This window comes from Oryctolagus cuniculus, chromosome 18 (genome assembly GCF_051225735.1).
Source record: "Oryctolagus cuniculus isolate XC-2025 breed Fujian yellow rabbit chromosome 18, ASM5122573v1, whole genome shotgun sequence".
Taxonomy (NCBI): Eukaryota; Metazoa; Chordata; class Mammalia; order Lagomorpha; family Leporidae; genus Oryctolagus; species Oryctolagus cuniculus.
Genome location: NC_142884.1, coordinates 393,690 through 409,627, shown reverse-complemented (window position 1 = coordinate 409,627; position 15,938 = coordinate 393,690). Strand labels below are relative to the sequence as shown.

Genomic DNA, 15,938 nt, shown 5'->3' with positions numbered 1-15,938 from the left:
TTCTCTCTCTCTCTCTCTCACTGTCCACTCTGCCTGTCCAAAAAAAAAAAATCTTGTTTGCTTTTCTGAACTCATGTTTTTCATAAAGCTACCCATAAATTTTTGGTTTTGACTCAAGGCTGATCCCTGGACCCTGCTCCAGAACATATGTCTGAATATTTCAGGTGGTCACGATGAGGCTGACTCTTGTATTCTCTGGAGTATGACAGCCCCTGCTCCACACACTTGATCTGCCACCCTTCTCAGGGCCTATGGGAAGGTGCTTACTGCTTCTTTAAGGGACCAGTCCCTCAAACTATCAACTGGGTAATACCCGTGCATCCTCCCTTCTCAAACCCTTAAACTATTTCTCAGGGAACCTGTTCTGGAAACTTCATGGCATGCTCCTTTGTAACATTTACGTTGATCGTTATTTGCTTCTTTGTTTAAGGCCTGCTGCTCTCAGCAACCTCTCTGAAGGCAGGGAGCACCCTCTCTGATCCTACTTCTCCCTCCCAGGCAGCCCTAGTGACTCCGCAAAAGATTGCACTTACTGGGTTCCTTCCCGAGTGAGCCGACTGCAGCAACACCTTCCCTCTATTGAGTGCCTGGGTCAGGGCCCAGGCTGCAGCCATTATGAGCCAGGCATTCCCACAGTGACTGTGGTATCCAGAAGTGGCTTGTTGCTTCATCTACACCAAGAGGAAGGCCTCATGCTTTAATAAGACAGATTATCTCTCCCTCTGCATACAAAGGAGGAAGGAGACAGCTCAGTATCTTCAAGGTGAAGGAACCATCATGGGGAGAAAATCAACTCAAGACAGCAGAGCCCAGAGTTGTCAAAAGGTCAAGCAGCTGCCCCACCCTGGAATATGTCTCCTGATCACCTGGGAAATAAGATCTGTCAAGGTGGCTGCAGTTTGGAGTTGGATTTCTGGTGACTAGTGACCAAAATCATACACCTTGAGTGGAAGAATCATCAATCAAAATCATTTTGTTGTCTGGTTAAAATCGGGACAGCTAGGGCCTTTGGGAGCTCTGCAGAAATGCTGCAGGTGCAGATGGAAATACAGCTGTTGTTCACTGGGACTTCTGGGAGCTGCCCTTCCTAAAACTCAGGCTTATTTGTCTTGCGAAATGACTGTGCTGCACTATGTTTTGAGAATCTGGTATCAGGGCTTTGCCACAGTTAATGAAGATGAAATTCTTAAGGTCACTCTCATGAACCCCTTACATTAAGGGCAAGCACCGAATTTTCTTTGTCATTTAGAGTTGTTTCTGAAGAGGGACCCCACCCTAGTGGTGTCAGTTTGAGTCCCAGTGAATCTAGGCTGCAGCAACTCCATTCCTGGAGAATCCTGTGGATGTTCCTGCAGTTCCAAGGGCGGTGGTCCCTGGATTTTGTTGTAAATGAAAACAATCTGAAGTTGTAGGGTGTTAAACCTGAGATCCTGCTTTGGTTGCTCTGCAGTGGGCTGGTAATCTGTCCACAAAGGCACTGGATGATTCTGAAAACAGGAACCTGGACATAATGTGAGAACGGTGCCCTAGACTCCTGAAGTGGTCCCGCTGTAGAAACCCACAGCTCCCAAGTGTGGTCCTGGCCGAGGACTCTCAGGTGAGGGAACAGTGTAATCTCAGTTTTCAATAGATTCAGGCTGGGTAGCAGGGAGGATATGCCTTTATCACATCAGAAACACATTTTGTTTTTGCCATTGTGGTACAGTATTCTCTCGTGATGCTAGGCAGCAGAGGGAGCCACAGCTGTCAGTCATTGGATCACAGGAGTAAATTACCCATACTGTTACTGTCTAGTGTGTTGCTGTTATGATGTCTAATAGGATAATTAAATGCATTTTGATACCATATTCTCAATTTATGATGGGTTTATTGGAATAAAACTGCACCGTAACTCAAGGAGCATCACATACACACAGTTGGGGGGGTGGAGCTACAACAAATTTGTGGACAAATGGAATGAAGAGATGTGAATTTTCCATATTTTAAGCCCCTTTGTAAATGTTTCTATAATCCCATGACCCTAACACAGCTATTTTCATTTTTACACTTTCTCTACTAGGATTTGACCAAGACCACCATGTTTTAGACAATTAAAATTATTTTTATCTTCTTGAATTACACTAATATTTTTCTATGTTGCTAGTTTTAATTACCACTGCCTTTTAAATTCAGTTTCTCGGGGCCAGCGCCGTGGTGCAGTAGGTTAATCCTCTGCCTGTGGTGCCAGCATCCTATATGGGCGCCAGTTCTAGTCCTGGCTGCTCCTCTTCCAATCCAGCTCTCTGCTGTGCCCTGGGAAAGCAGTGGAAGATGGCCCAAGTCTTTGGGCCCCTGTACCCATGTGGGAGACCAGGAAGAACCTGCTTCAGATCAGTGCAGCTCTGGCCGTTGCAGCCATTTGGAGAGTGAACCAACAGACGGAAGACCTCTCTCTGTCTCTCCTTCTCACTGTCTGTAACTCTACCTCTCAAATAAATCAATCAAATCTTAAAAAAAATAAATTCAGTTTCTCTATAACTGGATACTTACATTCACGCAAATGGTCATCCTAGTTACTTGTGTATATTTTGTTTTTAATACCCTACCTAGGTCCAGAAAGGATTTTAGCCTTTGTTGTAGCTTCCTTCATTTTCATTAATTCTTTAGGAAACATTACCACAGATGAAACTGAAAGCTCGAGTAACAGAATGTCACAGTGGTTCTTAATATGCACAGGGGGCAGTGTCGTGGCACTGTATGTTAAGCCAGCCTGTGACACCTGCATCCCATATCAGAGTGCCTCCCTCCATTTCCAAACCAGCTTCCTGCTAATGATGCACCTGGGAGGCAACAGGTGATGGAGCCTAAGTACTTGGGTCCCTGCCACTTATGTAGGAAACCCAGATGGAGCTCCTGACACAGCCTGACACAGCCCAGCTGTTGTGGGCATTTAAGTGAACCAACAGGTGGAAGATCTCACTTTTACCTGATCTGTCACTCTGCCTTTCAAATAAATCTTTTATAAAAACTGTTGCACAAGGCAGGTTGACACTGATTCACAAAACTTGCCTCAACTCAGATGATGGCAGGCATTAGTCTGCTCAGCCTGCCTGTCTGGGTGGCTTAGACAATAGAAATTGATGGTTTTCACAGATTTGGAGGCTACACGTTCAAGATTATGTTGATCCTTCTGTTTTTGGAAGCTGAAAGTCCAAAATCAAGTGCTGTCAAAGTTTTTTTTTTTTTTTAAGATGGATTGATTTATCTGAAAGCCAGTTACAGAGGCAGAGAGAGATACTCCATCTGCTAGCTCACTCACTCCCCAAATGGCTGTAACAGCAGGAACTGGGCGGATCTGAAGCCAGGAGCTGCTTCTGGGACTCCCACTTGGGTGCAGGGGCCAAGGACTTAGGCCATCTTCTACTGCTTTCCCAGTCCAGGGCAGAGCTGGATCAGAAGTGGAGCAGCCAGGACTCGAATCAGTGCCCATACTGGATGCCAGCACTGCAGGCAGAGGCTTTTTGTAGTAGTAGTAGTAGTAGTAGTAGTAGTAGTAGTAGTAGTAGTAGTAGTAGTTTTTGTTGTTGTAGTAGTAGTAGTAGCAGCAGCAGCAGCAGCAGCTTGGGAAAGGAAATCCTGAAACTACTGTCCTGTTTCAGGATTCATCAAGTTAATGTTGCTTCCGGGAGGCTAGGGTTCTCAGTGTTGAAGGACATAAACATGTGGGATGAAAGGAGTCACAGAACGGAACTGAAGCACTGCTCTTCCCGTAAGTACATGTATATGCATACTTTTTGTGTCTTGACCCCTTCATATTTACATGCATTTCACAGCTCAGAAGATACTCCAGTGGCAGTGAACACACTTGGCACTCAGATCTTGGTCTCTAATACCACTGGCACTAGGCTGAACCCTTTCTTTGGAGTAATGACTAATTTCAGGGCACAGGAAGAATTGGGGGTGAATAGGTGGGTAAATGAGCTTGGGAGATCTTCTACCAAAGATAAAGTGTTCAAAAAATGGAGGGATGTCGAGGCCAGCACTGTGGTATAGCATTCCATATGGACACTGGTTTATGTCCCAGCTGCTCCACTTCTGATCCAGCTCTCTGCTATGGCCTGGGAAAGCAGAGGAAGATGGCTCAAATCCTTGGGCCCCTGGCCTGTGTGGAAGACCCGGAAGGAGCTCCTGGCACCTGGCTTTGGATCAGCCCAGCTCTGGCCATTGCAGCCATTTGGAGAGTGAACCAGCGGATGGAAGACCCTCCACCCCGTCTCTGCCTCCCTGTAAGTCTGCCTTTTCTGATAAGGAACAGGGTTATTTGCATGATCTAAGCATTCTCACAAAGCTTACTAGTTAAAAGGAAACAGTACCCATACGATAGAGAAGCTGATCACTTTGACCAAGCAAGCAAAAAATAAAATAAAATAAAGAAAAAAGTGTCCCCAACAGAAGGAATATGGGCATTTATAAATAAATATGAACATCTATACCCCCAGATGGGGAGAAGGGCAAGTGCACACATGCAAATCACGGACACACAGGTGAAATGTTAATAGGTGGAGCTGAGAAGTATGTAGATGTCCTTCTTACTATTTTTGTTTTTGTTCCCCTTTTTTTTTTTTTTTTTTTGACAGGCAGAGTGGACAGTGAGAGAGAGAGACAGAGAGAAAGGTCTTCCTTTGCCATTGGTTCACCCTCCAATGGCCGCCGCGGCCGGCGCGCTGCGGCCGGCGCACCGCGCTGATCCGATGGCAGGAGCCAGGAGCCAGGTGCTTTTCCTGGTCTCCCATGGGGTGCAGGGCCCAAGCACCTGGGCCATCCTCCACTGCACTCCCTGGCCACAGCAGAGAGCTGGCCTGGAAGAGGGGCAACCGGGACAGAATCCGGCGCCCCAACCGGGACTAGAACCTGGTGTGCCGGCGCCGCTAGGCGGAGGATTAGCCTAGTGAGCCGCGGCGCCGGCCTGTTTTTGTTCCCTTTCTGTTAAACATGAAGTTATTTCTAAATAAAAAGTTTTAAAACATAAACTTTAAAAAGGCACATTTAGCTGCGCACTTAACGAGACAAGCGATAAGACTGAAGAGATGGAGTGCTGCTGGGGTTTATGACAACAACTCCCCACAGCCCCAAGAGTTGAGGGTGGGATGCACCACAGGGAAATCCCCTACCACAGCAAGTATGTGCCTAAGAATGAGAGTTGAGGTTGTTTTTAGGCTTTTCTCACTTCACATTCAGCTTGGTGAATAGGAGTGGACCAGCTGAGAGGGGAACCCAGTATTTTTGGCAGACAGACAACTGGGTAGACAGTTCCTGACCCTACTCCAGTAACCAGGAGAATGGGGTTACTTCTAAGGACACACAATTGTGGATCACCAGGTGAATGGGTGGCCTTCCACACACTCCAAGGGTCCAGTGGAACAAGGATGGAGCTAGGTCCCTGAATCACTGCACTGAGCAGAGTGCCCCTCCTACCACATGAAAAAGCAACTGCAACAACTACAAGACAATGAGCGATAATGTGACTGAAGAAATAAAGTCTTTATTATGTTAAGTTTCTGTGACTTGGGGTTGTTACAACAGATTGCCTGCTCAAACACAGTGAAGGAAAGAGGCACCGGTTTATCTACAGTGATTTATGCTCAGGCAATGGAAACAATGCTATGATCTGAGACTAAACACAAATCGAAAGATACCTTCTGAAGCCCAGGAAGTTTAGTTTCCTTTGTTCACGCAGAGAGACTGCCTCATCAACCTTTGATCAACCCCAGTAAGAAATACACTTTACAGCACAGCTAATTCTTATCCTTCGATCGATAGCTGGAAGTTTCACAAAACAGTATTTGCCTTTACTACATGATGCATTCTGACCTAGTTGATTCTACTTCATTGTTTTACAAGGCTGATGGTCACCCACTAATCTGATGTCACGATTTCACTAATGGTCTGAAAACCCTCCATTATTAGGCTCCAAGCTTTTGTATGATCTTTGTAAGCCACTGCATACACAATGACACAATGTTGAACTAGGAAACAGTTTTTGCTTTTGAGGGTTCGGAAGTGAATTTGACATCAGGTATTCATGAAAAATCAAGCACAGCTGGCAAGAATTCTGCTTGAACAATCTCGGGGAGCTCAAACAGGAACTGAGGCAAGGACAGATTCAAGAAAGCGCTACAGATTACATACTTTAAGGCAATTCTACACTTCGCACAATGTCAAACAATCCAGCACGCGGGTGGTACTACAATGGCTGCAGAAGCAAACAGAACCTTCTTTCATCTCCAGTGACTTCCACTCCTATGTGAGCACCTGCCCAGGGTGTGTCCACTACAAGGTGAGGGCTTCCCACAGGCCTTCTAGTTCTAAGTGCTTAAGCCACAAGAGCTCATTTAGAAACCAGACTGTGTCCACACAGATACTGCAGGAAGCCACCACTGAACAGCTCTGAAGGGGCCTGATTCAGTTCAGGACTCCCAGCCAGACTCATCTTGCAGGATACCCACAGTATAGCGATTTCTCTCTATACCTCAGGATGCACAGGGAAAGCATCATCTTCCATACACTCTGGGAGCCTGCTGAACCTCCCATCAGAGTGGGCTGCACAGATGGCAGGGCGGGGGCCCTGGGGATAGTCGTCCTCTTCAGGGGTCTTCCGGTGCTCAACTGGGATCAGGCTGAAGTGGAAGGTTTTACAGCAGCCCTGGCACGTGTAGCATTTCTTGCTCTTATGGCTCCTCTGATGCTCCATGAGCAGTGAGATCCACGCGAAGGCCTCCCCACACTCAATGCAGGTATAGGGCTTCCCTCGGGACGTTCCAGGCTCATCAGCCACAGGGCAGGCCGCAGCAGAGGTACCTGGGTCCTGCCTAGCATGGAACCCTGCACTACGGCCAGCTGCATTGAGCTTCTTCCTCGTGTCACACTGTTGGCTCGCACTCGAAACACACTCAGGGCCCTGCTCATCTACTTCCTCTGGGTGGGGCCTCTTTGTGCCAACACTTTGCAGTGGGGTCACTGGCCTTGCTGCACCCCAGTCCTGGGCAGGCTTCCGGATGACTGACTGCCTCTGGGCGACAGTGACAGGGCTCAACTCCCCATCCTGAGGCTCTGAAACCTTCCAAGGCTGCTCTTCCTCCTCCTGGGTGGTGCCCAATGAGGGGTTCACAGGAATGTCCCCGGCAAGCCTCTCCATCAGCGTTGCCTGCGTGGAGACCTCCTCACACACGTTCCCTGTGCTTTCCCACCGCCTCCCGCTGCCTGAAACAAGGTCAGAATATAAGCAGACCCGACTGCCAGGGCTCACAGACCAAACTGCTTCACGAACAGGACTAACAAGACAATGTCACAAGCTCAAAGACCTGAGCAAGGAGGACGTGGGCCACCAAATGACAAGTGCTTGGCATGTGTGGCCTTGGTTAACCCTCTCAACCCAGGGGCCACGGACACAAGCAAAATGGCACAGCAAATGCAGTGTCACCAGCTTCCTTGATCTCAGAAGACGGCCACTTGTTCCTCATCTGCTTGGATAGTCGCTGGAACGTCAGCGGAGCTCACGGCTGCCTCTCTGGCAGTTAAGGCGGCAGTGCAACCAAGTCTAGCTAACCAACATTTCTGGAAGGTAAGGACGGGGAAAGACGGCCCTCCCTCCTGCTACAGACACGGGATCGGGAGCAGCCAACCTGGCCTGTGAGGTGACCTTGGCATCACAGGCCACAAAAGTGGAGCTGTGCCTCAGTCTGTCACCATGAGGACCAAATGAGTCTGTAATAAATTAATGGGTTACGCAGTGGCCTCAAATGAAGCGCGTTCACCCAGGAATCATGTCCTTGGGGTCTCCCCGACCCTCATTGGCTTTGCCACGTTACACACTATAACTATTAGCACACAGGATGCAAGCAGAAGCTTGATAGATGCTTACCTACCTGGAGTGCTCCCTTTCGGAGTCCTGTTACCACATTCTGAGGAAGCCCAAGCCAGCCACTTGGAGAGGCAATGTGAATGACCACCCAGGCCAACAGCCTTAGCCAAGCTCCCTGTTGGCAGCCAGTGCCAACTGCCAGCTACGTAAGCCCATGCGAAACATTCTAGCCCTTGTCGCCTTCCAGAGCACCGCAGATGTGTGTGTGTGGTCCTAGCAGCCAGTCCCTGGGTCACACAGCTGAGCCCAGTCACCCCAAAGGGTCACAGTTAATTCATACTGTTCCTGTTTTAGGTAACAAGTTTTGGGGTGGTTTTTTCTGCTGCAAGAGCTCATACCTGGATACTTGCCTCAAGCTCTAATGCAGTAGTGGGCAGGAGAACGATGTGAGAAAGCCAAGGTGAGGTTTCAGCCGACACTGACAGAGCTCTGAGGAGGCCCCATCCACTCCGGAAGAAAGGTGTGCCCTCCACCCCACCCATCCCCAAGTCATCTCTTTCCAACTTGACCTTACCTGAGAGGCTGCCTCCTGGCAATTCTCTTTCCACCAAATGAAGCTCCTCTGTCTCCAGTCCTGGGGCAGCATCTGGCTGGGAAAGCTGATATCCTGAGTGGGGTTAAAGCACCAAAAACGCAAAGAGGTGTTGAGACAGAAAGCAGCAGGTGGGCCTCACATCCTGTGGGCTGCCCAGGGCCGAGACTGCAGCCCCAGTCCTTTCTGCTACATTAGTCCCTCTCCCCTCCCCCCTCCCCCCGCCCCTCGCCCCCCGCAAAGCTGCCTCTCACTTGGGAGTCCTTGGAAAGCTAGGAGTTCTAAGAGAAAAGGACCAAGAAGAGGGTCTGCTGGTGGGGCTCAAGGGGCCAGCGGGACAGGTGGGAGGGGAGGGCATCTCGGAGGAAGCAAAGTTAAAGACAGAAGAACAAAATTAAAACTGTGAAGGGCTCAGGAGCCTATGCTGGGGGCTCCTGACAAAGGAGGCTTTCTCAGGCAAGAACATCTATAGAGGAGACAGACCTCATGAGGCCACACAGGCAGGGAAGCGCCAGCTCTACACTGAGGACAGGAACATTGGTGCCCGGGGGCCAGGAAGCCCTTCTAAATCTGGAGAGTTCAGCTCCTACAGCAAGGGCTACAAACACAGAGCCGTGGGGCCCAGGCAGAACCTGAACGTGTAGACCAGAGAGCAGGGACCTTATACACAAGTCCAAGTTCAGAGACCTGTATTGTGTTTCCAAGAGGGTGGATCATGAGACCATGGGAAGCAGGTCTTACCCCACAGGAGCAGCTTCCTGTAGCTCTTCAGGTTCTCTTCTGAGGGATCCAGGTGGCCCCACTCTCCCAAGTGCAGAGGCTCCTCTGGAAATGACTTCGGCTTCTGAAACAACGGACTTCAGCCATGCCATCCGCCCACCCTGAAGGGCCTGTGGCCCCATGACCACAGCCAGCACGTGGACCGTGACCTTGTCCAGCTGGCCCACGGGTTCTGGCAGACGCACTGCATAGGGGTGTCCCCTCCATGCAGGTTCTACCTAGGGTTACCTCTACAGCCACTGCTCCACCTCGGCACTACCGATACTCAGGGCAAGAAGTCCCTGGCTGTGGCTGAGTACTAGCGACAGGGTAGGGGGAGATGCCGGTAATCCAGGTGGGACAGACCTTCCTTCTCAAGGACAGGTCCTGTGAGCCAGTGGACAAGGCCGGCCGGCCCCTCTCCCCTCACCTTCAGCTCGGCTCTCGCAGCACTGGCTTCTTCGGTCCTTTCTTCCCTGCTGCTCCCCTGTTCCAGAAGCACGGGATGCAGAGCAGGCCAGGCTGGGAGAAGAGACGGCAGAGCTGGGGCACAAGTCCTCTCTGGTGGGCATCCCCCCAACAAACCGAGACCCCACTATCTGCCTGCATAGGTCCCAGGAAGAGAGGGAAGGCTCAGCCTGCTTATGTCACAGCAGGCTCCAAGCCTCACCTTATGAAACAGGGGCCAAGGAAAACAAAACAGGACAACAAGACGCTCAAGCTCGGCAGTGGCCCCAGAAGTGCCCACTCAGGCCAAGAGGGAGACGAGGATTTGGTTTTTAACCCACTAGATTGGTGGAAATCTTACAAAGTGGTAACTTACAGTGCTGGCACTTGTATACTGTATATGCCACAGACTTTTTGGAAAACCAAACCATGCGGAAGTTTCTATTGTATGTGAAATACTAAAAATCAAATGCCCTGTTTGCTCAATGGTCCTGAGCAACATCTGCTGTATACACTGGAGAGCTCACATATAGCCACACGCCGCCTACTCAGAGGAGACACTGCAGTCCAACTGAACTCCCAATCAAGGACAAGGAAGGGCCAAGCAGGGGCAGTGCTCAGCAGCTAAGGAGCCATACTTCTGACCATGAGCTCGAGGGGCTGCTCCGTGTGAGTTCCACGTGCTCAAGCACAAGCACGCGGTGACCCAGGAAGCTCGAGAGAAACCCCCTGCAAGTCCATGTGTGACTGCAAAGGGATGCACCAGGGCGCTCAAGATATCTGATTCCATTTCCAGAATTACAAGGGGATGGGAAGGCTACGTTTTCTTTGTATGTTAATGCCTTTTGGCCATGTGATAAGCACACATGATTGGCACAAACTCTGAATTTAATAAAAACAGTATTTATAACGTGCACAATTGCAGCACGGACTTCAGCAGCTAGGTTACCTGGGTGTCTCTCTACCTGCTACATTGCCTCCGGTCCTCTCCCAATCAGACCTCCATCTACCAGCCCACCTAGAGCCTGGTCACTCACGAGTCTCAGGGGATGCTAGGATCTCCACAGGTCCCGGGTCTCTGCTGGGGCTCGCTGGACCACCTGGCAACAGCAGCTCGGCATGCCTCTCACACGCTCCCTCGCTCAAAGATGAAGATGAGCCAGCCGGGGAATACAAGAGCATTCCTGTGAACAACGGAAGTGACCCCGAGAGGCTGGAATGTGGGGAGTAACAAGACCCTAGGATTCTGACCCTGACCTCTGGACTCCTGGGTCCCATCACCACCCGTCCCTCAGGCCACAGCCTCAGACATGAAGGAGACCCCCAGCCAGTAATGTATGCAGATTATTTATCCAATTTTCAGGAGGCTGGTCCTCGCATCTGACTGCCCCCTCCATTTCTCCCGTTTCCTTCTAGCAGATATAAGGGCAGGAACTGTAGACTGGCCTAGCCCATGAGACAACCCTGAGGGTGATTCCTCTGGGCAGAGTGGGGGCAGCCGGATCCCCACTGATGAGCTGCCTCACCAGCTCAGGGCTTCTCATCTCCATGACCCTCACACACAGGGAAACTAAACTCAAGCCCCAGGGCTTAGATGCGAGCTCTGCGCTGTGTATTCTAATCCTTCCAGGCCTCACCTGGCTCCTCCAGGACGTCTCCGAGGCCCTCCACCAGGGAGGCCGCCTTCCTGCAGCTCTCCGGATACTGGGCCACCACCCAGGGCCGGACCCTGTCGGGCAAGATGCCCAGGAACTGCTCCAGCACCAGCAGCTCCAGGATCTGCTCCTTGGAGCAGGCCTCAGGCCTCAGCCACTGGCGGCACAGCTCATGGAGCCGGGCCAGGGTCTGGTGGGGCCCGGCAGCCTCCTGGTAGACAAACTCGCGGAAGCGCAGGCGGGAGAACTCGAGGTCGGCGGCAGTCCTCCCAGGGATGTTCTCAGGTTCTTCCCGCCGGCCTCTGGCCGCCGACCTGAGGGTGGGCCGTTCAGGGGAGGCCGGGGAGCTCCTGGGGGAGGCAAACGCCCTCTCCAAAGGCAGCATTTTTCTAGAAGTGCACCAGAAAACGTGACTGTGCCTAACAGGCAGAGATGCCAGGGATGACAGGATGCCCAGAAGTTCAGCCAGCCGCAGGACCTGCAGAAGACATCAACAGATAGATGCCCACCAGTCAGAGGAGCGAAGCTGGGCTCTCTGAGCTCAACTGCGTACCCACAACGCCCAGATCTCATGCCGAATTATTTCCAAAAACATCAGTAGAATCACAGTTTTATACTGTGTATATAAAGGTAACATAAAAAGTACAGGGACGGGGCTGGCACTGTGGCACAGCGGGCTAAGCCTCTGTCTGTGGCACCGGCATCCCATATGGGCACCAGTTCAAGTCCTGGCTGCTCCACTTCTGATCTAGCTCTCTGCTGTGGCCTGGGAGGGCAGTAGAAGATGGCCCAAGTGCTTGGGCTCCTGCACCCGTGTGGGAGACCCAGAAGAAGCTCCTGGCTTTCCATTCTGTTCCCCTCTTATCTACCCCTTCTGGCAAAGGACCCCAACTCTTTTTTTTTTTTTTTTTTTTTTTTTTTGGACAGGCAGAGTGGACAGTGAGAGAGAGAGACAGAGAGAAAGGTCTTCCTTTGCCGTTGGTTCACCCTCCAATGGAAAGGACCCCAACTCTTCCACAGGGCCCTGTAAATAATACGCTGCCTTATACTCTCTTCCAGAATCACTCGTAGATACTACCTGTACTGTGTCTGGGGACTGGCTGATGGCTCACAGAACATTCACAGGATTCACCCTCAGATTACCTGCTCATTATAAAAGGGGAAAGTTCCTGTAAAAGAACGGAAAACACGGGCAAGGGACCACTGCTAACATCCCAGCTGCCTCTGCCGTCTCTGCCCAGAACGCACACACTGGATCCACTCCTGAGGACCCAGAGGAACGTCCTGCACAACCTGCCTGGGCTCCCCAAAGGCCGCAAGGGGAGAAATGCCAAAGAAGTCACAGCCCCACGGCTCATGAAGAGAAACGCAACTCACCGCCCTGGCGCGGCTCTGAAGCCAGGAAAGAAACTTCTACAGGGCACTGTGGGGACAGGGCAGATGAAGGTGGAGTCAAGGGCCCAGCGACAGACCTACCTGGCCTCTGAGGAGCCAGCTGGGATAACGTAAGCACTGGGAGAGGGGAGAGAGCAAAACACGAGGGCAGAGCGCAATTTTTTTTTTCCTGACGGTCAGAGTTAGAGAGAGAGAGACAGAGAGAAAGGTCTTCCTTCCGTTGGTTCACCCCCCAAGTGGCCGCTATGGCCATCGCGCTGTGCTGATCCGAAGGCAGGAGCCAGGTGCTTCTCCTGGTCTCCCATGTGGGTGCAGGGCCCAAGCACTTGGGCCATCCTCCACTGCACTCCTGGGCCACAGCAGAGAGCTGGCCTGGAAGAGGGGCAACTGGGACAGAATCCGGCACCCCGACCGGGACTAGAACCCGGGGTGCCGGTGCCGGCGCCGCAGGCGGAGGATTAGCCTAGTGAGCCGCGGCGCCGGCCAACAGAGCACAAATGCTAACCCACTGGTGGATGAGGGGCAAAGGGCACGCAGCAGGCCTTTCCTGGGAGCTTTTCTGCGGATCTGAAAACTTTTAAACTTTAAAACAAACAAATATATATATATATATATACACACATACATACATACATATGTGTGTGTGTATATATATGTGTGTGTATATACATATATACTACTATCACTAAAGCCTGACGTTCCCCACCCCACTGCCATCACCCTAGGTCACTGCAAGGCCAGGACCCCTCGCCCACCAAAGGGCTCCCCGGAGCAGGCGCAGGCCCCTAACCGAAGCTGAACGCACCCCACGCGACTGCGCAGGAAGGGTGCCAGCGCCCCCAACCCAGAGAGCCGCCCGGTGCCGCCCCTCGACCGGCTCCCACCCTGGTGCTTCAGCCTGCCCCTCCTCGCCCTGCAGGGGCACCCTCAGCCCTGCCTCTCACCGACGCTCTCCTCCACGCAGTACCTCGGCCCCCTCCCCCTGCAGAACACTCGCGGCCCCCAGACTGGAGCTTTACGACCCTCCCGTTCCCCGGCCTAAGCCCCGGGCCTCCCACCTCTCCTAGCCCAAGTAGGGCGCTGTCGACCTTTCCCCCGCCCGGACACCAGGAGGGGGTCCTGGCCCCGCCCCCGGGAATCGCACCCCCTGACGTGCCCCGGGCTCCGTACACGCCCCTCCGAGACCCTCACCCAGAGGAAGCGCCCCGCGAGAGGCGCCCTCGCCCATCCCCCACCACACTCCCCTGGAGGCGCCCTCAGCTCTCGCCCGGGGCCGCCCCCTACCCCCCCAAACACGCTTCCAGTGCAGTGCGCCGGGGTCTGTCCGTTACGACCAGCACCCGTGGGCGACCAACGGCTGCTGGCACCCGACCCACCTAGGCACAGCGACGTCAGGCGGGTCCCAGTTGTCCAAGCTCAGGGCGCTGCGATGGCGGCCGACCGCACTGCGCATGCGCGAAGACCCTTGCCACAGACTACGGCTCCCAGGATGCTGCGGGGCTGCTCCGCGCGGCCCGAACGTCCCGCCCTCCCTCGGCCTGCGTCACTTTCGGTGCCATGGCAACGAGGTAAACAAGCGGATGACGTCCGCGACCACCAGACTGGGGGAAGGTGGGAGAGGGACGGGGGAGACAGTCGCAGGAAAATGAAGAGGGCCCAGAAAAGTGAAGCTGCGGGGACTGAGGCTTCAGATACGGAGACGGACAGGGCGACAGGAATGGGTGCATCCAGTGTTGGGGAGACGGGCAGGCCCCGAGACTAGGAGCCCCAGAGAGGGAGAGGCGGGGATGTGGAGGCTGCGCACCCAGAGGCGCTGCTTGGCCCTGGAGTGCGGCGAGGAGCCGGCAGGGTGTCCAGGGCTCCGGGAGTGGCTGCCACGGAGGGGCGCGTGCGGGAGGCCCGGGGAGAGGGAGTGGCTGCCACGGAGGGGCGCGTGCGGGAGGCCCGGGGAGAGGGAGTGGCTGCCACAGAGGGGCGCGTGCGGGAGGCCGCAGGCTCCGGGAGTGGCTGCCACGGAGGGGCGCGTGCGGGAGGCCCGGGCAGAGGGAGTGCGGACGCCCAGAACACGTCGGGCCGCCCGGCCGCCAGCGCCGGGCTGGGGGGCCGCTTCTCTTCGGGGCTTCTCCGAATCAGGGCTTCTGAGGATGCCATTTGGGCCGTTTTGTGCGGCGTAACGTTTAAAACGCGTGAACAGGTCATGTTGAATGTCTTCTATTTACATACAGCAAAAGTTACTTTGGTTATTTTGGTATTTTGAATTTTAACTCAGGTGCCACAAGCACAAGCAAGGCATAGAGAACTCTGCTTGGCAGGCACAGCCGCCCTCACCCGTAACCCCCCAGCCACCACGGTCTGTACTGCAGTCTGTGACGAGATTGCCTTTACAGAGTGTCGTATGGATGCAATCCTACAGCACAGGGACTTTTCATGAAGCCTAACTCCCTGGGATGCACTGAAACGGTATCAATACTTTTATTACTCGTGGCATTCAATAGCTTGTTCACGCATTGAAGGACATCGGTCTTGTTTCCAGTACTTCGTTATTACAAATAAAGATGGCACAAAATGTATGTTTGTTCGTTTGTTTGTTGACAGGCAGAGTGGACAGTGAGAGAGAGAGACAGAGAGAAAGGTCTTCCTTTTGCCGTTGGTTCACCCTCCAATGGCCGCCGCGGTCGGCGCGCTGCGGCCGGCGCACCGCGCTGATCCGATGGCAGGAGCCAGGTGCTTCTCCTGGTCTCCCATGGGGTGCAGGGCCCAAGCACCTGGGCCATCCTCCACTGCACTCCCTGGCCACAGCAGAGAGCTGGCCTGGAAGAGGGCGACCGGGACAGAATCCGGCGCCCCGACCAGGACTAGAACCTGGTGTGCTGGCGCCGTTAGGCGGAGGATTAGCCTAGTGAGCCGCGGCGCCGGCCCTGTATGTTTTTTTTTTTTCCCCAACACCAACCAGTTCTCTAACGCCAACTGAACATGCACGTGCAGATTTGTATGTTTTCACTTTTTGGGTATGATTGTCTAGAAGTGCAACTGCTGGGTTATTTAGTAAACGTAGGCTTAGTGTTGTAAGAAACTGCCACACTTTTTCCAGAGCAGCTGGACTACTTTACATTCCCACCACCAATGTAAGTTTGAACCAGTTTCTCTACACTCTAAACAGCATTTGGTATTTAGCACTACTTTTTTTTCTAATTTAACCATTCATTCTGATAGGTGTGTAGAGTTACCTCACTGTGGTTTTATGTGTAGT

The 15,938-nt window shown here is 52.7% G+C and overlaps 1 protein-coding gene across 1 annotated transcript; it reads right to left on the bottom strand.

Annotated features, from left to right (window-relative positions):
- Positions 1-5,501: 5,501 nt before the first annotated feature.
- On the bottom strand, positions 5,502-14,135 carry ZSCAN18 (zinc finger and SCAN domain containing 18). The gene is made up of 7 exons (XM_008249012.5): positions 14,065-14,135; positions 11,276-11,771; positions 10,676-10,822; positions 9,622-9,713; positions 9,174-9,276; positions 8,415-8,507; positions 5,502-7,239 (listed from the first exon to the last, which is right to left on the bottom strand). The coding sequence occupies exons 2-7, from the start codon at positions 11,676-11,678 to the stop codon at positions 6,503-6,505; spliced, it is 1,575 nt and encodes a 524-aa protein (XP_008247234.1). The 5' UTR covers positions 11,679-11,771; positions 14,065-14,135; the 3' UTR covers positions 5,502-6,502.
- Positions 14,136-15,938: the final 1,803 nt, after the last annotated feature.

What these genes read in the sequence shown, in the direction of transcription:
- ZSCAN18 (XM_008249012.5), bottom strand. Translation starts at nt 11,678, where the DNA reads ATGCTGCCTTTGGAGAGGGCGTTTGCCTCCCCCAGGAGCTCCCCGGCC. An exon ending in CCTAGCATCCCCTGAGACTC is followed by an intron (nt 9,714 to 10,675) that starts GTGAGTGACCAG and finishes CTCTTCTCCCAG; the next exon opens with CCTGGCCTGCTCTGCATCCC. An exon ending in CTGCGAGAGCCGAGCTGAAG is followed by an intron (nt 9,277 to 9,621) that starts GTGAGGGGAGAG and finishes CCGTTGTTTCAG; the next exon opens with AAGCCGAAGTCATTTCCAGA.